The following is a 20557-nucleotide window of genomic DNA, read 5'->3' as shown; positions in this document are numbered from 1 at the left end:
AGCAGCCCCTACTTACACAGCCAGGTAAATGAGCGGAAGGTGTGTGCCTGAATGGGGGAGCATGCCAGCGGAGAGTTTCTGCCAAGGAGGGGGCATGGACATCCCTCTGGAGCAGCACAAGGTGCAACAGCCCCTTGCCTGCCTGTGTTACAGAGAGACAAGCAGGGCCCTGATTCTGCTCATAGGAGCATGCCTGACACCCCTGACAAGTGCAGAGGCGAGGTGGGGGAGGTCATCTCTGTTACTGGACCAAGTGCTGCTGGCGAGATATTCCCTCCCCCCGTCGTCTCTCTAATATCCTGGGACTGGCACTGCATACACAGCACTGGAGTGTGCAGAGAGCACAGCCCCTCCCTGACCTCCCAACCCCCGCACACAACAATTCACAGTCAAATGTGCGGGCACAACAAGGGTCCCCCCCAGTGTTGGGCACAATTGGCAAAGCTGAAAATCCAGCCCACGTCATGTGTGGTGGGGGGGTGGGGGAGAGCACCGCTGCATTCCTCCCACCTCCTGGGCAGTGAGGGGCAGGGAAGGTTCCCACTGGCTCCATTCCCTGGCAAGGCACAAGAAAAGGCTCTTCTATGTACTCAAGCCCTTCCCGAGGAGCAAATCCTGCCCCCTCGTCGGTGCTTGCAGGGCTCTGCGACAGAAGCAAGGCGGGGGGGGGGGGGGGGGGCATTTCCAATCCACTTTGCACTTGTGCTGTTTTTAAACCTATCAATGCACCGAGAGCATGGGGGAAGGGCAGATTTTCAGAACCAGCAGGAAGCTGATGTGCTTCTTTGCCATGCACCTGTCACACCAAGGAGATGGCACATGCACAAACCCCATGGGCAGGGAACTAAACAGGGTACTCCAGACAGCGCGGCTGTCAGTTTTCCTTTCCCCACTCAGATCCACACTTTGTCCCCTTTGGGGTCAGAGTCTGGAAATTACACCCTGGGACCTGGCTGTCACCTGAAGTGCCAGGCAACTTCTGAGAGTAGAAAACCACTGCCATAAAGAGAAAGGGGAGCTTTGCAAATTCTAATGGTCTCCTGCTACTGTCACCGAAGAGTAACGACTTGGATGCTGGGCTGCACAGACAAATAATGTTGTGTGACTGCACCCCCAGCCTGGCTTTCCCCAGGTTTCATTCCCACCCTCTGCAGGAAAGAGTGACTCAGGGTGGGGAGGGGGTGCTAGAGTCAAGTTCTTTGTTAGGGAAAATGTGCAAGCCCCTCTGTTTCCATTTGAATGGCATTTCATTCTGTCCAGTTCAATGTTTGCAGATCGGTTCTGGCATCTGGAAAAGCTTTGATTAAACCTCCTAATTTTCAGCTAAGCTTTTCCTTTCTGTAGGGCAAGCCCTTGACCTGACAACATAGCAAAGTGGTCAAAAGGAATAACAAGGCAAGGAGAAAGGAGGTGCAGGGGCTGGGAGACACAGGAATTAACTAGAGAAGACACCGTGCAGTTGTCTGGCAGCTGCCCTGCCAACTATTTACCAACCTTAGAGCTCTGACTCCTCAAAAGATCACCGAGCCTCCTCCAGTGCCTCCCCACCTGTCCGTCACCAGGCTGCGGGCCAGGCCCAGAGGCCACAGCTACTCAACATTTGTTTGGAGGGCCCTGCCCTGAATCAGCTCCTTGGTACCAGAGTGCAGCTAGGGTTGGCAAAGCAGGAGCTTCTATTTCCTTCCAGGAGAGATTTTAAGACCCTGAAATACAGTGTGTGTTACACCCAGCCTGTAAGGATCACAACAGATTCCACCACCGTCCTTCTAATCTCATGAATGTGCTGAACAGCAGCAATGACTTAATCCAGATTTATATCATCTGACCAGGAGCAGAACCTGTCTTCTAGAGGGACAGTGACCCCAGACCCCAGCTACTGCCCACTGATGGCATCAGTGTAGCTTCCTTAACTATATACACTCACAGCTACATCCTGCGTTATGAGGGCTCTAGAGTGAAGCTCCTCTAACTGCTCTGTAGTACAGCTCAGCTCTCCACTCACTCACCTAGAAAAAAAATTATACAGATCTTCCAGGAATCAAAACACAGAACTGCTGATCAGCAGTCACTCCCGCTGTAAAGTCAATGGGTTTTTCTCCCCCCAGAAATGGGCTAAAGATGGACAACTTACAAACATGCACTCAGTTATTGAAGGCTTCACATTAGACCAAAGAAGCTGAGATCCCCTTGCATCACACAAACTGCCAATAAATCAAATTCTAGCTGGTGCTGAAGCCAGAAGGGTGCAATGCCCAGTGGCTGAAGAGGGCTGGGGCAATCCAGAGGTGTAGTGAAGTGGTATGCAGGTGATTTGGTAGCTGGGAGGTCAATGGGTACTAGAAGCAATCCGAGGTAACAATCAGATTTCTCGCAGGGGTTGGTAGCCATGAGATCCAATCCAAGGGGCCACGTTGGCATGATAGATAGGTGAGGTCGGATGAGGAGTGTAATCTGCAATGGCCTATTGCTGAGACTGCTTCTTCTTCCTGCTGGGGTCTTCATATAGGCCAAGTATCCAATGGGAATGCTGTCTGTCCAGCCAATCAGGGGCTTGGCTGTTGTGGAGCTGCAGATTCTTTGCCCGAAGGCTGCTGGTCAGGGGTCGTGGTTCAGCATTACCTCTGTGGCATGAAGGCTAGGGATCCCACAGGCCTAGGTTGGACAGTGGTGTCCTGACACAGTGGCTAGGAAGTGAGCCTGGGAACAGCCATGGGAAGGCCTGAGCATTAGATTTGAAATGATTGCATGAATGTTGCCCTGGGAGCAGGAGAAACATCTCCTGGGAGAACTCTGTAAGGGAAATTACTCACCTTATTGTGACTGCAGTTCTTCCAGATGTGTGGTCCCTGTGTGTATTCCACTGCGAGAACACACATGCTCCAGGTGTCCGAGATGTGAGAATTCTTGAAAGCTGTGTCCATTGGTCCACACCTGCACCCCTGCTCTCCTTGTGCTCCGCACCAAGGGCATAAGGGTTGGGGCAGACTGGCCACCTCTCCAGTTCCTTCTCTACAATGAAGCTTGTCCTGATCTGAAGCAGAGGGGAAGGAGGACGGGGTGTGAAACATAGATAGGAACCATACATCTCAAAGACCTTCACTGCTTCTTTTACTTTGTTGTTTAGCCATTGCACTTTTTTTGGTTCTCTGACTATGGTTTTTATGTCAGCAGTAAGGGGTTTGAGCCCTGTTGTGACAGAGTGCTAGGCAACAACAACTGAGCCAGCACTCTGGTCACTGCAGCTCCAATTACACACTGCAGAACAGACCTGGTTAAGCAGAGCTGGGCCTAACTGGTGGGTGGAGGAGAGCCGAAAGGCAAGTTAAGCCATTTGGCAGAGGCTACAAAAAGACATAAGGAGGACGCAGAAGGAGGAAAGCAGGCAGTGAGAAGGAGAGAGAGATTGCTCCTCCTCACCTGTCTCAGGAGCGGAGGACTCCCTAGGACTACTGGAGCAGAGCTGTATACTGTACAAGTGTGGTGGGATCCCACGTTGTAAATCAGCTGCACAGGGTGCTTTACCAGCAATCAGGTCTGAGCGGTTTGTAGACTGAAGCAGAGGCAGGAGTGAGTGGGTTCTCCATATTTTGTCCCAAAAGTTCAGGAACTTTAGAGAAATTCAGGAAATCATATTTGGTGAGAAGGGCATGATAGCTTGAGATTCTACACCAAAGGCTGGCAAATGTAAACACCTTCTTTCCCATAAGATCTACATGCCCGGACTCCTTACCTGCAGGGATGGCCCTTGGATGTTGTCTTGTTCAGGGTGGCTGAACAAGAACTCTGTTCCCTTAGCCCGGAGAAAATATTGCTTTTCTGTCCTTGAGGGTAGGGGCATAGGTCGCCAGCATTTGCCATACAGCCCTTGCCAGTTCTAGTATGGCTTCATTTGATGGGAGAGGGACCCAACGGGATTCTGTAGGCTGTAGGAGAGCCAGGGGCTTATGTGGAGATCTCTGGACCTGCTCTAAGGAAACCTGGAGTTCTGCTGCCACGCTGTAACATCTCTTGAAATTGGCATGATCATCTGGGAGAGACGGTGAGGCTGGAGCAACCTCCTCACTGGATGATGAGAGTGATAATTCCTTTTGGTACTGATAGTACCGGTGGGTCCGGCTCATCTTGCTCCTCTTCCATGGGCTCACAGGGAGGTTCTGGTTGACCCCTTGAAGAAGGGGGGTGGGTAAGACTCTGTTGGACTGCATAGATTCCAAGTACTGTGCAACTCCCCAGTAGGGCCAGTCTGAGAGTTCAAAAGCAGGTTGCAATGGTCCCCAAGGCATGGGGTACCACCAGTCCCAAGGAGGGTCTCCATGTTTGCATGGCCTAGCCTGGTTCCAGGAGACTCCTGATCCCCTGTCTGGGCTGCTCTCTCTAGGTGGAGGTGAAGCTGGTTCCACCAGTATGTCTGACTAGCCCAGTGATGAAAAAGTCCCATATGGCTCCATCGGCAGTGCTGCTGGTTCTGTAGAGGGGACATCACGGTTAGTGGACGGGATGGGAGATAGACTTCTCTCAGACGTTTCAATTCTCACTGGTATTAGAATCTCCCTGTGAGTATCAGTTCTGCTCTACCTCCGGAATGGTGTAAGTCACCCGCCCCTTCAGATGTTGTGTACTGCCGGAGTAGGTGTAGATGGCGGCTCCTTATGGGGCTGTGACAGTACTGTCAGTGCATGAGTCTCTGATCTGGTGGTTTTCGGGGGTCCCAGCAGTTCCTGGTCCTCAGGTCCCAGAGTTTCATTTTAGTTGGTACCACAGACAGCAAAGTTGATACCGAGGCTAATACAGAAGAAGCCTCGCTCCTGTGTGCTTTCTGACCATGTCCATAAGGCTTGGGGGGCCTAAGTCCTTGTGGCGTAGGCATGAAGGCTCACCTGATCTGGACTGGGTCTGGGAGGGATCTCTCCTCTTAGAGGGTCTAGAGGGGATTGGCTTTTATGTTTGTGAGAGCGCCCGTTACTCTCATGAGAGGGCCCAGATGAAGGGTCTTTCCCTCTGCTCCTTTTCCTTCTGAAGTCCAGCACAATATGAGGTGGCATGCACCTTGATGACTCTAGCTGATGTAGAAGGGGGTCTCCTTGGCCTGGGTCTGACTGGGGCTTCGCTGGGCGCTCCATAGGGTGCTTCTGAAGCTGGAGTTCTTACTTCTGTCAGATTTGGCTGGGAGAAGAGCAGCAGATTCCACACTTAGCAAAGATATGAGCTTCTTCAAGGCAGCAGAGGCAGTGCTGGTGGTCATCATTGACTGAGAAAGAGCGGAGTCAGGAGATGCAGTTTGTGAAGCCCTGTATCCAGGGCACAATTTAAGTCCTGTGCTGGGAGGGTTTCCAGGGGTGGGGATTCTAACACTAACTGGGGAACTATCAAAACACTAATTAACAACAAATAAGAATAAAATATAACTGAATATTTATGGGAAGAAGAGAAAGGATCAGCTCCAGACACTGGAGGTTCCGACTCAGGCCACGCTATGCTAAGAAGGAACTGGGGAGGTGGTCAGTCCGCCCCACCCCTTATAGCCTCAAGAGAAGAGTACACGTGGACCAGTGGACAAGACTAACCAATTGCAAGAACTCTCCGTCTCAGGCACATGGAGCAGATACTACCCACAACGGAATACGCACAGGGACCAGCACTCAGAACGACCCTGCCTAGAATTGGCAGCCTCTGCACGAGACTATATGTTATGAGCAATGTGGTGGCCATAACCTTAGAAGCAACATGTTTGCACTAGGGCTGTCAAGAGTTTAAAAAACGTAATCGCGATTAATTGCACTGTTAAACAATAATGGAATACCATTTATTTAAATATTTTGGCTGTTTTTTACATTTTCAGATATATTGATTTCATTACAGCACACAATACAAAGTGTACAGTGCTCACTTTATATTATTTTTATTACAAATATTTGCACTGTAAAAACAAAAGAAATAGTATTTTTCAATTCACCTCATACAAGTACTGTAGTGCAATCTCTTTACCATGAAAGTGCAACTTACAAACGTAGAATTGTGGCAAAAAAAATTACTGCGTTCAAAAATAAACAAATGTAAAACTTTACAGCATACAAGTCCACTCAGTCCTACTTCTTGCTTAGCCAATCGCTCAGACAAGTTTGTTTACATTTGCAGGAGATAAAGCTGTCCGCTTCTTGTTTACAATGTCACCTGAAAGTGAGAACAGATGTTTGCAAGGCACTTTTGTAGCCAGCATTGCAAGGTATTTATGTGCCAGATTTGGTAAACATTCGTATGCCCCTTCATGCTTCGGCCACCATTCCAGAGGACATGCTTCCACGCTGATGGCGCTCATTAAAAAAATAGTGAGTTAACTAAATTTGTGACTGAGCTTCTTGGGGGGAGAATTATATGTCCCTGGCTCTGTTTCACCCGCATTCTGCCATATATTTCATGTTACAGCAGTCTTGGATGATGACCCAAAACATGTTCGTTTTAAGAACACTTTGACTGCAGATTTCACAAAATGCTAAGAAGGTACCAATGTGAGATTTCTAAAGATAGCTACAGCACTTGACCCAAGGTTTAACAATCTGAAGTGCCTTTCAAACTGTGAGAGGGACGAGATGTGGAGCATGCTTTCAGAAGTCTTAAAAGAGCAACACTCCAATGTGGAAACTATAGAACCCGAACCACCAAAAAAGAAAATCAACCTTCTGGTGGCGGCATCTGTCAAGGCTGAATCCCCACTCTGGCACTTTGATTGCAGAAGGTGGGGGCCCGCAAGGATTCTAAACAGTAATACTGGCCACTCCAGGCTTGTATTAAACTCCCAAGGTTCCAGCTTCTCTCTGACCTTGGCTTGGTAAACGCTGCCACTGCACAAATGCAAAAAACCCCCCTTGAACACTTGGGAATTCCTCCCTGTGGGGTACCCTCAAGCCCTTTCACACCCCGCCCCCCCTCCGGAGAAGAGCTGAGAAAGAAAACAAAGGAAATCAGTTGTTGCCACCAGCTAATCAAACAGCATCTGCACAAACCTCTTAGGACACCAAAAATCCAATCCTGGTCTTAAAAAAGGTAAATTTTATTAAAAACAAAAAGGAAGAAAATACATCTGGAATTTAGGCTTTTGCTAGATTTTTAGAAAGAGCAATTCCAAAAATGAAGCACCCAAACTAGCTTTCTTGGGGGTTCAGCTTAAAGGTTACAAGCATACAAAAGCATCTGGGGTTAGCACAGAGGAGATTCACAAGCCAAAATAAAGAAATAAATCTGATCGCGTTTATCTAAACATTCCCTATCCAAATGATTCCCTCTAGGTATGGAAGATAATTTTTCATATCTGGTTCAATCTTATGCAGCATTCCTGCTTACAGCATGGCTGCTCCGTGTCCCTGCAGCCCAGAGAGAACAGACAAAGGGAAAGTTTCTTTCCCAATTTTAAAAAGTTCTCCCTTCCCATTGGCTCTTTTGGTCAGGTGCACCCTTTTTTCTTCTTTACCTGGGGGACTTTTTAAAGGTGAAGCAAGTAGAGAACAGCTACCCGGAGGGATTTTACAGCTAACTGGCTGGCTGGGTGTCCATCAAAGGGAGTTACCCCACCCCCCCACTTTATTTATCACAGCATCTGACTCAGATGATGAAAATGAACATGCTTTAGTCCACACTGCTTTGGATCATTATCAAGCCGAACCCATCATCAGCATGGATGCATGTCCCCTGGAATGGTGGTTGCAGCATTAAGGGACATATGAATCTTTAGTGCATCTTTAGCGATTTTATTTGACCAAGCTTTGGAGCTACACAGAGCTCTTCTTCAGCCTCAGACCTGTAGAAGCTCCTTGTAGCTCAAAAGCACATCCATCTCACCAATAGACATTGGTACAACAGAAGCTATTACCTTGCCCACCTTGTCTCTCCAACAACAGATCTGTGATGTACAGACAATCACAATAGTTAAGCCGACAGCTCTAGTAACAGATGCCAGGGGCTCCCCCATTTCCCTCTTTCAATTTTCTGATTTTCCCCAAATTCAACAGGGATCTTCCTATTGATAACTAGAACATTTCCTAAAATTTTGGATTTGCATAGCTTTGGCGTTCAAAAGGAATCATTTTCCAGATAGACAAGCAGAGAAATGCTGTCAAGTTGATGTCAGTCCAAGAGAAATGTTTCTAGTCTGTTGGTTGTGAGGAAACCTATAACAATGTGGGCTGAATATAAACTGAGATAGTTTCCTTTTTTGGGGTTTGCAGACAGCCGGAAACCATAGCTTCAAGACATATGAGTTGCCTCATTAATATCACTGGTTTGTTCACTTTGAAACCTAATGACAACTTTATTTCAGTATTGATGCTTTCACGAGAAACAGCCATCTAGTGTGCTTATTCCACACAACCCCAACCATCCCATCTCCAAACCATTGCCACATCTTCCTAGATATCCAAAACCCAACGGACCCCTAACCTGCTCCTCATCCCCACTTTCTCCCCCGGATAAATCTGTATAATGAACATCTATTCAATATAAAATCAACGGCACGCTGAAAACATGATGAGAACAAAATGAAATGAATATAAAAATTGGCACTGCAAGGTGCACAACAACTGCTTAGTTAGGACCGTTTAACAAAGCCAGTCACCATGAATAATATATAGCTTTGAATATCTGCAGAAAGGAGAGAGAGGATCAGCTCCAGACACTGGACTCGGGCCATGCGGCACTAAGAAGGAATGGAAGAGGCAGTCAGTCTGCCCACAAAGATAGGGCCTCCATCAGATCACTCCAAACATGGACTGGTCTATAAACTACTAATTGTCAGCCTGGGTGGGGCCTGGTACCTTCGGCTCAGTGGACATTTCGTGGCTAACATGCATGTCCGGAGTTCCATGGAAGTCCCAGAGCACACATGGCACATGCTTTGTAAGCTTTCTTTTCCTGGAGTGGTGGAGCTCCCTAAAATCATAGAATATCAGAGTTGGAAGGGACCTCAGGAGGTCATCTAGTCCAACCCCCTGCTCAAAGCAGGACCAATCCCCAATTTTTGCCCCAGATCCCTAAATGGCCCCCTCAAGGATTGAACTCACAACCCTAGGTTTAGCAGGCCAATGCTCAAACCACTGAGCTATCCCTCCCCCCAAACCAGTGCTCCAGGTGAGGCATGAACTCACAACCTCAGCATTATAAATACTGTGCGCTAACCAATTGCTTGAGCTTAGAGTTGGGAGCTGTGATCTCCTGAGGTCTAGTTCCACACCATTGACCCTGATTCTTCAAACATGTAACCATGTTCCACAATATTATTAGCTCCTTTGTACAAATGAACAAATGCAGGCTCAGAGAGGATGAGTGACTTGTTCAGGGTCATATAACAATTCAGTACCACCCCAAGCCTAATCCATTACCCTGCATGGTCTCCCACGAAAGTCCTTTCACCTGTCTCTCCCCGTTGTGCCTGTCTAGTAACACTTCTGGGTTGGGTGACTGGTGGGAAACATGTCCTGGGCGTGCTGGTCCAGGGAAGGAGGAAGATGGGCAGTGCAAGAGGTACCTTGTTTGCAATGATCCAGGGACAGGAGAGGAAGACAATGGCTGCCACAGAGACATACAAACAATCTTGGCAAATTTCTGAAGTTCCTCTCACTGGCAAATTTAAGCTTTTTGTGATAATATTAGAAACCCGAGGTTAGAGAACACCAACAGACGGCTGCAATCCATGTCACTTGAGGCCTAATACCATACATTAGCTCTAATTTAACTGCCTAAAGCCCAAAGTGACAGAAGCTTAAAAAAACTAGAGAGAATAAAAAAAACTAAAACCCAACACTGCATTTCCCTCTGATGCGAAGGTGCATTTGTCTTCTCTGTCCCAGAACCCGTTGTGTTGTTGTGTCCTTCTGGTGTTCTTTGGGGGCAAGGGCTCTGGGCCTGATTCTTCATGCTTATACAGTCGTGTATTCCTGTGCAGAATGGGTGTAAAATACCCATCTTTTGTAGAGTCCTTCTGATCTGGTAGTAAGGAGGGGAGACTCAGGCCCAGAGCTGGTCTTTGATCTGTGAGGTGCTGTGCAGCTCTATGATTACACCTGAGTAATAGTTAATAATGACCTGACTTAATAAATATACTGTTATGACATGAATGCACGCACGCACATATACCCCTCCTCACCATGACACGCAAACTTAAGGCTCCTGAACTCACACTCTGGCCTTTGAGGTTTGTCATTATCAGCTAGAATGGAGCCAAGTCTTTTGAAAAAGGCACTTGATGGAGCTGAAGATTTGCATGATGACTGGGTGTTCTGATCTGGTCTGCTACTGAGGAGTTGCTGTGGCTGTTGGGGAGGGGATGCTTGGTTAGCAAGTAGTTGACATACTTGGCTAATGCAGCGGGGCACCCAGGGTTTTCAGACACACATCTCTTTTTGTACAACTAAATAAGAATGGGCTGAGCAGTACTGAAATAGTCTAACTTGGTGAGGAGCATGGGGAAATTCCCTCTTGCTGCAGGAAACCAGGACGATCAGCATTACTCTCATTGTCTTCCTGGCCACTGCCAAAAGGATCACTACGGAGTGTGCCCAGGCTATTAAGCACAGCAGCCTCCAGCGTCCAGCTGGGGCATTAGGCTATGTAGCATGTATATAGTCTAGGAGGGGTTTAAGCTAGAAGAGATGAGGGGTGTTCTGAAGATGACAGACACTCTGATTTTCAAAGGCGATGATGCAAATTTGCAGATCCTATAAATTTCATCTGGAATTATGGCTGCTCGGCACCTCTGCAAATGAGACCCTAGGTTTCCAGAGAGGGAAGGCCCAAGCTGCAGAATGCTATAGCTCCTGATACTTTCTTTGCATGGAGTTAAATTCAAGCCTGCTTCTACAGGGAAAAGATGAAAGTCCAGGTAAAAGAGGTGAGAAAGTGACAGGCCATACCATGAAGGGAGTTGATTGGGGCCGCACTGCAAATAAATGCAACCAAAGACAATGGAGTGCAGAGAAAGCTTTCCCTTACCATCTGCCTAAGGGATTGCACTGTAGTCTCCAGAAGGTGCTTCTCCTGCAGTTGACTGACTGCCTCCGAGTCCTTCCGGGAAATTTCGTGGTGAAGGTCTGTGATTATCTCCTGCAGCTCCTGAATCTTAGTTTCCCTCTCCAGAACCTACGAAATACAAACTGAAAGCATAACGCACCGGAATGGGAAACAGGGAGGCAAAAGGAGCATTAGTAACAAGTCTGTGTTCTGCAATTCCACGGCCACAGAATTTGCCATGAAATTCCCTGCTGGCTGCAGCATTGTGCTCCAGAATCTCTAATTTTACCAGTGTTTCTAGCCCCATGGTTTTGAGGAGACTTTTAAAATGTACATCAAGTGTAAATCAATCCAGAATTGTGTCTTGATTCTATAGATAACCCAAAATGGTGTCCCGAAAAGCATGTGTTATCCCATTTGGCATAATGGGTTGTTAATTCTGTAACCTAAAGCTACCAGTTTAAAAGTCAACAGTATTAGTTATTTCACTGCTGATCATTTTAGCAGCTATATCCAGCTAATGTGTTAAGTCCACAGTGCAAAAATGCCATGAACAAGCTCTCACATTCCAAAAGGACCAAAATGCCCCTACCCAGCAGCCAAAACTTCCAGCATTCACCACTGACAATTTCCACAAATAGGCACCGCTCCCCTAAATTGGTAATTCACGATAATAAAATGCACTAAATATGCACCAGCTAAAAACAGGATTACAAAATACATTGAAACCCTGCCCGCACCCCCTCCTTCGGAGCCTGGGAAAAAAGATGGGCTTGGCAGGTTAACAAATCTGGGCTCTGGCAGCCAAGGGGGACGCAAGTTCCAAAGGGAAAGGGTCTCACATGGAGAATGCCCTGCTGGCAGCTCCCCCCCGTTATAACAAGGGAGCTCCAGCCTGAAGCGCAGCTGCTGATGGCCAACGTGACAGTAAGTGTTCCTTTCAGTAACCAGGTCCCTCACCATTTGGAGCTTCATAGGTGAACACCAATATCTAAAAATCTAGTCAGAAATGCATTGGCAGCCAGCCTGGAGCCCAGAGCACTGGTGCAACACGGTCCTGGTCAGAAACCCTAGTTAATAAGTGGGCAGACACTTTCTGCTCCAGCTTATTTTCTGGCTGGTCCATGGAGAGTGCATTACAACCCCCTAATCTGAGTAACAAAAGCAGAAGTAACAGCAGCAAGATCCTGCATCAAAGAATAAAGGCTACATTTTCTCTTCACGCAGAGATGGAAAAGTGCTCTGGTTACAGGCTGGAGAAGATGAAGGATGTATAGGAGGATTTGCTTTGAATAACTCTCCACTGTCTATCCATGGTCATGCTGAAAGGTGACCTGTCAGGCTGGAGGGAGGTTACTAGTGAAGTTCCTCAAGGATTGTTTTTCATTTGCATTAATGACCTTGGCATAAAAAGTGGGAGTGTGCTAATAAAACCTTCAGATGACACGAAGTTGGGAGGTATTGCCAATGCGGAGGAGGACAGGAATATTACACAAGAAGATTTGGATGACCATGAAAGCTGGAGTAATAGAAATTGAATGAAATTTAACAGTGCAAACTCATGCACTTAGGGATGAACAACAAGAATTTTTGCTATAAACTGAGGACGTATCATTTGGAAGTGACAGAGGAGGAGAAACACATGGGTGTATTGGTCAATCACAGGATGCCTATGAGCCGCTAACGTGACTGTGGCTGTGAAAAAGGCTAATGCAATGCCAGGATGCACCAGGGGAGGTATTTCCAGTAGAGATAGGGAAGTGTTATTACCAATATGCAAGGCACTAGTGAGACCTCACCTGGAATACTGTGTGCAATTCTGTCCCCCCATTTAAGAAAGATTAATTCAAACTGGAACAGGTGCAGAGAAAGGCAACTAGGATGATCAGCGGAATAGAGAACCTACCTTATGAGAAGAGACTTAAAGAGCTTGGCTTGTTTAACCTAACAAAACAAAGGCTGAGGGGAGATATAATTGCTCTCTATAAATATATAAGAGGCATAAACACCAGGAAGGAACAGGAGTTATTGAAATTAAGAGCCAATACTGGCACAAGAACAAATGGATATAAACTAGCCATCAATAAATTTAAGCTAGAAATTAGACAAAATTTGACCTTAAAGTTTATGAGTCTAGAGCATAAACCAGCGTTCTGGGTCTGGGCAGAGTTAGCTGCCCTGGCTCTCATTGCCAGCCTCAGAGAGTTCCTAGAGCTGTCCACAGTGAATGCAGTAGCTAGGGTTACTTTCCTTAGTGCTGACTTGAATTGATTTTGATTCTAGGGACTGAGGTTCTCTTGGTCTAGGGGTCACCAAATGAAATAAATAGTCAGCAGTTTTAAACAAAAAAAAAGTACGTATTTTTTCCACACAACGCACAGTCAGTCTGTGGAACTCGGCCAGAGGATGTTGTGAAGGCCAAGACTATAACAGGGGTCAAAAAAGAACTAGATAAGTTCATGGAGGATAGGTCCGTCAATAGCTATTAGCCAGGATGGGCGGGGATGGTGTCCTTAGCCTCTGTTTGCCAGAAGCTGGGAATGGGCGACAGGAGATGGATCACTTGATGATTACCTGTCCTGTTCATTCCCTCTGGGGCACCTGGCATTGGCCACTGTCAGAAGGACATAAGAATGGCCATACTGGGTCAGACCAAAGGTCTATCCAGCCCAGCATCCTGTCTGCCGACAGTGGTCAATGCCAGGTGCCCCAGAGGAAGTGAACCTAACAGGTCATGATCAAGTGATCTCTCTCCTGCCATCCATCTCCACCCTCTGACAAACAGGATATCATATGATAAACAAATCATATGCAAGAGCATACTCGTATAGTGCTGCAGAAAGCAACAGATGTGCTTTATGGGGATAAGATGTTTATTCTTCCTTTTAAGCCAAATATAGAAAGATTATTCTGCGGTAATATTGCAACCCTTTCATCCAGTTTTAGTCCCTTTTCATTGCAAACTTCAACTGGTCTCCAGAAACCACTGTCTGGCTTCTCCAGCAGATACTACTGCCTTTTCATCTTTTAGATTCAACCAGCATTAGAAGTTTGGAAACAACTGTCCAGCAGCAAATTGCTGCAAATCAGAAAGTAATACTCTCATCAGTAGAATAAAGGGAGCTTGACACATCAAACTACCACTGCAAATTCAGTCTTGGTGAAGCTCTTTGACGAAAAGGGCATCCAAATTTTTGCTGTTTTTCCATATGTTTATATATGGCCCAAGAGAGTCAGGATACACACAGGTTGTACCTTATAGAACAGCCAGGCAGCCCTGCTTCTGTATGCTCCACTGACTCACTGTATGACCTTAGGCAAGTCAATCTAATATCCTTGGGCCTCAATCATCCAGCTGAAAAACTGGGTACCACACAGGAACTCCACTGAATTTCAAAGCAAATTGTTGCTGCATCTGTCTTGAGGTTTCCTGGGGAAATAAATTCCCCATCTCCTCTCTCCAAGGAAGCATTTCACTTAGGAGAGAAGGTCAAAGAACGCAGTCTTTGACACATGGTGATATCCTCACAATTCATAGAAAAGTCCATAAAGAAGGATTGATTATGTTAACTGGAAACAGGGAAACGAATGGAAAAAACAACAAAAGCCATATTCTAAGAGTGAAGTCAGATGCCAGGGCTTGCTTTAGGGTCATCTGGAGCAGTGGTTTTCAAACGTTTTTTCTGGTGACCCAGTTGAAGAAAACTGTTGATGCCTGCGACCCAACTGAGCTGGGGATAGGGTTTTGGGGTGTGGGAGGGGCTCAGGGCTGGGACAGAGGGTTGGGGTGCGGGGGTGAGGGCTGCGAGGTGGGGCTGGAAATGAGGGATTCAGGTGTGGGAGGGGGCTCTGGGCTGGGGCAGGGGGTTGGGATGCAGCAGGGGGTCAGGGCTCTGGGGATGAGCGGTATGGGGTGCAGGAAGGGGCTCTGTGTTTGGGGAGGCTAAGGGATGGGGCAGGGGATTGGGGCGTGGGCTTACCTCGGATGGCTCCCAGTCAGCGGTGCAGCATGGGTGCTAAGGCAGGCTTCCTCCCTGTCCTGACACCATGGACCGCGCTGCGCCTCGCAAGTGGCCAGCAGCAGGTCCGACTCCTAGGCGGAGGCGCGCAAGCGGCTCCGCGTGGTTCTCACCCACAGGCACCGCCCCCCAGGAGTGTGGAGCCAGTGCTCAGGGTGGGGGCAGCATGCGGAGCCCTGTGGCCCCCCCCTACGAACCGGACCTGATGCTGGCCACTTCTGGGGCACAGCACGGTGTCAGAACAGATAGGGACTAGCCTGCCTTAGCTGGGCAGCACCGCAGACGGGACTTTTAATGGTCCGGTCAGCAGTGCTGACCGGAGCCGCCGCGACCCAATACTGGGTCACGACCTGCAGTTTGAAAAACACTGATCTGGAGGTCCTCAAGGAATCAATTCTGAAGCACTTAGAGGAGAAGAAAGTGATGAGGAACAGCCAGCATGGATTCACCAAGGGCAAGGATTCACCAAGGGCAAGTCATGCCTGACTAATCTAATTGCCTTCTATGATGAGATAACTGTGGATGAGGGGAAAGCAGTGGACGTGTTGTTCCTTGTCTTTAGCAAAGCTTTTGACACAGTCTCCCACAGTATTCTTGCCAGCAAGTTAAAGAAGTAAGGGCTGGAAGAATGGACTATAAGGCGGATAGAAAGTTGGCTAGATTGTCGGGCTCAGCGGGTAGTGATCAATGGCTCCATGTCTAGTTGGCAGCCAGTATCAAGTGGAGTGCCCCAAGGGTTGGTCCTTGGGCCGGTTTTCTTCAATATCTTCATAAATGATCTGGTGGATGGTGTGGATTGCACCCTCAGCAAGTTTGCAGATAACACTAAACTGGGAGGAGAGGTAGATAGGCTGGAGGGTAGGGATAGGATACAGAGGGCCCTAGACAAATTAGAGGATTGGGCCAAAAGAAATCTGATGAGGTTCAACAAGGACAAGTGCAGAGTCCTGCACTTAGGACGGAAGAATCCCATGCACCGCTACAGACTAGGGACCGAATGGCTCGGCAGCAGTTCTGCAGAAAAGGACCTAGGGGTTACAGTGGACGAGAAGCTGGATATGAGTCAACAGTGTGCCCTTGTTGCCAAGAAGGCCAATGGCATTTTGGGATGTATATGTAGGGGCATTGCCAGCAGATCGAGGGACGTGATCGTTCCCCTCTATTCGACATTGGTGAGGCCTCATCTGGAGTACTGTGTCCAGTTTCGGGCCCCACACTACAAGAAGGATGTGGAAAAATTGGAAAGAGTCCAGCGGAGGGCAACAAAAATGATTAGGGGACTGGAACACATGACTTATGAGGAGAGGCTGAGGGAACTGGGATTGTTTAGCCTGTGGAAGAGAAAAATGAGGGGGGATTTGATAGCTGCTTTCAACTACCTGAAAGGGGGTTCCAAAGAGGATGGCTCTAGACTGTTCTCAGTGGTAGCTGATGACAGAACAAGGAGTAATGGACTCAAGTTGCAGTGGGGGAGGTTTAGGTTGGATATTTGGAAAAACTTTTTTCACTAGGAGGGTGGTGAAACACTGGAATGCGTTACCTAGGGAGGTGGTGGAATCTCCTTCCTTAGAAGTTTTTAAGGTCAGGCTTGACAAAGCCCTGGCTGGGATGATTTAGTTGTGGATTGGTCCTGCTTTGAGCAGGGGGTTGGACTAGATGACCTCCTGAGGTCCCTTCCAACCCTGATATTCTATGATCTTCTTCCAGCCCAGAAAAACCTCACTTTTTATCTGGACAGAGAAATGTGCAGCATTTATAACCACCATATGAGCAGGTACCTTTCTCAACTTGCTCTGCAAACACAGTTTAAGCTGCCCCACTTCCTGGGCTTTGGATGTAATAAAGTAACAACAATTCACCCGAGCTTTCTCCACAGACCCCAGTCCTCTCTTCTCAGACGACCACTCCCATTCTCTGATATCCAGGTAAGGCAGCTTCTCACTCACCTCAGTAAACCACCAGGACCCACTGAAACCTTTTCCACCAAGAAAACACACTAGCCAATAGGGTGGCAGTGTTGCAGGCACACACTGCCAGCCTGTTATACGTGGATTTGAAACCTGACCTTTTCCAAGAAGAAAGATTCATTATCTGGAGTAGGGCTTGGTGCTGAGATGATATGACCAAAATTAATCACACAATTGAGTTCTGGGATCTGTACACTTTAAGAATAAACCTCCAGAGCAGCAGAAGCTTCAGTGAAGTACAGTAGAGCAAACAGATAACCCAGTTTCACGGCGGGTGAAGAAATGACCTGCCAGAGTCAAAACCAAAGCTTGAACTGAGTGTTGAGGACTACTGAGGCCAGCACAGTGGATGTGGCAGGCACACCTCACTGCATCTGAGAACATGACTGCACTTCAGTTGCCAAGGCTGTCGGTCTCAGAGCAGTGGCCGTGACTGTGCAGGCCTCAGATCTGGCACCCCAGGGCCTGCCCTTCTGAGCCACTGCCACAGGAAGGACTCTGCGGCTGAGCACTACTGAGCCACTCCGTCTGCCCATTGGCTTGAGAGCACTAGTGACGGTGGAGAGGCTCTGAGGCACAGTCTGCTCCCCCAGAACCTCGCCAGTCGTCACTGAGGGTTAGAGGGCAGAAGAGAAAATATCACACAGATAAAATAAGATAGGAGGAAAACCTTAACCTCGCTCTGCACAATGTAAGAGCTTTGTCAAAATAAAAGCCACAGCTAAACTCTTCTGCTGCACACCTCCCAGCTCTGAAACCTGTCCAAGCGGAGAGACATTTTCTCTGTCAGCTACAAACTCTGCATGCAGGAGAGAGACTCCGGCAGAATATCTGCACAACAGCACCTCCATGCAACACTATCCCAGTAATGGGAAATCTTAATGATGTAAAGCAGCAAGGTCACACGATGTGTCCAGGCAGCTCTTGGAAAGGCACAGTCTCTGCAGATATTACAGAGAAGAGCTCAGAATTGCTCTTGGTTCATTAGGCTTTGCCGGAGGGGTTTTCTCCCACTATTAACTACAAACAAGGTTCAGGTTCTTGTTACTCAGTTTCGTGCACACAATGCAAAAAGGTGAAGGGCAAGGTTTACCAAGAGCCGTTTGTAAATATGCTAAGACAATTCACATGTGTTTTTAGAATCCTTCAGACACTCTGTACAATAAGTAATCTTAAACAGGAAAACTGAAAAAAGTCTTATAAATATTGCAACACTTTTTCAGCATAAGAACTTTGTATCTACATTGGTACAGTGACTGCATGTAAATATACATACAGTCTACCATGGTACAATTCCCTTCCCCCTCGACACTGACTACATTTCCCTACAGCCTGCCTCCTTCTCTCAGCTTTATGACCCCAATGAGATGAGCTCTCACTGTTTTCATCCTCGTTACATTTTGATATTTCAAAGCATGGCCCGCTTCTCACTCCCATCTCCCCGCTCCACATTACTAATGAATTGGAAAGCAGACATCATTAGTTTTTGGAGACCATTTCTTTTAAAATTTACAGAACCCTTCATCTGAATCCCTAGAGCCAGTCTGCTGTTCTCATCTTAGAATCTTATTAGCATCATATCTTCTGTATCCTGCCATGCAAACTGCATTGCTATGCACTTTCTAGCACTTGACCCTTTTGCGGACAGAATTAATTTCCTCTTTGAAGATACAGCAGCATGCTGTTATGCTTGTTAAAGAAAGAAAACTCAAGCAAGAAGACAGGGAAGCAAGCAAAGAATATTCTCAGTTAAATATAAGCCATTGTCGGATTTTGTATAGGAAAACAGAGAGACAGAAAGAGCGGTCAGGAGAAATAATAGAGTGATGACTATTACCGGAAGCATGTTCCAAAAGAGCATGCAAATAATCTGACTGACAATACATACTGGGAATTTTCATTTTAATGGCGTTTCTTTTGGTCTAACTCTCCACGTCCCTCACCTGGTTTCTATGTGCAAAGTGCTTCGAGACTTTTGGTTGCACAATTAATGTGAAGGTTGAAAAGAACCAGGATTTGCTTTCTGCTCAGGGCAATAAAAAGCTATACTTAGTATATCTATAGGAGAACACAAAGAAAATAGCCCTCACTGAAAAGAAAACCTTCTCTTACCATTGAATTATACTTAGGAGCCCAAAACACTTTAAGGTAATTAGAATTACCCCCTCGAAATGTAAAATATTTCTATGGGTGGAATAAAACATTTCTTGATCAGTCAGGGAGGTCTCTAGTCCTATAACTTTTTATATATTGTAGGATTTTTATGCATTTACATTGTTTACACCATTTTGGTTCCCTAATGCAGTTTTAATAGTAGACAAACAACAGTGATCCTCCCTCTGGGAGGAATTCCTTAGAAGGTAGGCTTTTCTCCCCTCCATAGGCTGGGCAGAAAGAAATTGAAGTTCAAAAGTTTAGCTTTATAACAACTTACTGTATGATTACACAGCCCGAGAGCACAGGCCAGCAGAGCAAGAGTTAAAGTTTCTGGTTCAGCAAGGCCTGCGACAGAGACCAACAGGGGCACTGGATGGCTCAGGTGACTGGAAATGAGGTATTACAGCTTTTTACCTCCAGGTCTCCAGTTCAAACTGGTAACGACTGAAAGCTGCTACCCTCTGAGGGCTGTTCAGTTGCCTTTGTGAAATGAGTTGGGAGGGGTCTCAGTCCAGCTGGACTCTCCCCATCAGCAGCACTCACTGGCATGCTTGCTGATACACCGAGGGCATGTCTACACAGCCTGCAGCAGCGAGCCTCCCAGCCTGGGCTGACTAACATGGGCTAATGGGGCTTGCACTAGCGCTCTAAAAACAGCCATTCACACAGCACACTTGGAAACGGCAACTCTGGCTCAGACGCCTCCTCCCTCCCTAGGCACCAGAGCCCAAGCTGCAGCTTCGAAGTGCTGCCTACATGGCTGTTTTTAGAGTCCTAGCACGAGTCCCGCTAACCCAAGTCTGTTGAGGTTCGCTGCTGCGGATTGTGTAGACATGCCTTAAGGCACCGAGGATGTAATGAGCCATGGAAATGCACGATGCTTTCACCCTGAATATCCCTCTTCCACATCAGGTTGAGACTACACAGCCGGGCAGCGTGAGGAAGCTTGTATCTCCTTGGGGGAGGAACAGAGTCATACATCTCCTATGCTGTCCTCGGGAGCCTCGCTGGCATTACAATTTTTAAAAAGAAAAGAAAAGGAAACCAGACAGGGGTCAATACTCAGGAATATATTTTCTATGGGTTACTCATTCAGAACATCCAAGGTTCAAACACATAACATCTGCTCGATCCAACAAAATTCAACCCAGAAATTGAGGCAGGTATTTTTCATCAGGTTTGGCTATACATATGCTGCAGTTCTCTCACCGAAGAGGTATATGCTGGTGACTGTATTTAGGCATTTCTACCAGGCTGCACTGGAGCATGTAATTAGTTGATAAGCCATCAGAGAGAGAGAAAGAGAGAATGAGAGGGGCTAGTTCCTTTCTCAGAAACTATATTCAGACACACCACACATGATGTCCCTTTCCCTCAGATTTTTCATTGTATTCTGGAATTTCATTCTCCTTGAAAAAG

The 20557-nt window shown here is 47.1% G+C and overlaps 1 protein-coding gene across 1 annotated transcript in view; it reads right to left on the bottom strand.

The window, feature by feature from the left end:
- PMFBP1 (polyamine modulated factor 1 binding protein 1) overlaps positions 1-20557 on the bottom strand; it is a 356891-nt gene that overhangs the window by 135767 nt on the left and 200567 nt on the right. The window contains exon 6 of the mRNA XM_043526068.1: positions 10978-11124. Coding sequence (XP_043382003.1) covers positions 10978-11124 — 147 coding nt within the window. The remainder of the gene's footprint in view (positions 1-10977; positions 11125-20557) is intronic.

Source organism: Chelonia mydas, chromosome 12 (genome assembly GCF_015237465.2).
Source record: "Chelonia mydas isolate rCheMyd1 chromosome 12, rCheMyd1.pri.v2, whole genome shotgun sequence".
Taxonomy (NCBI): domain Eukaryota; kingdom Metazoa; phylum Chordata; order Testudines; family Cheloniidae; genus Chelonia; species Chelonia mydas.
This window is presented reverse-complemented; position numbering and strand designations above follow the sequence as displayed.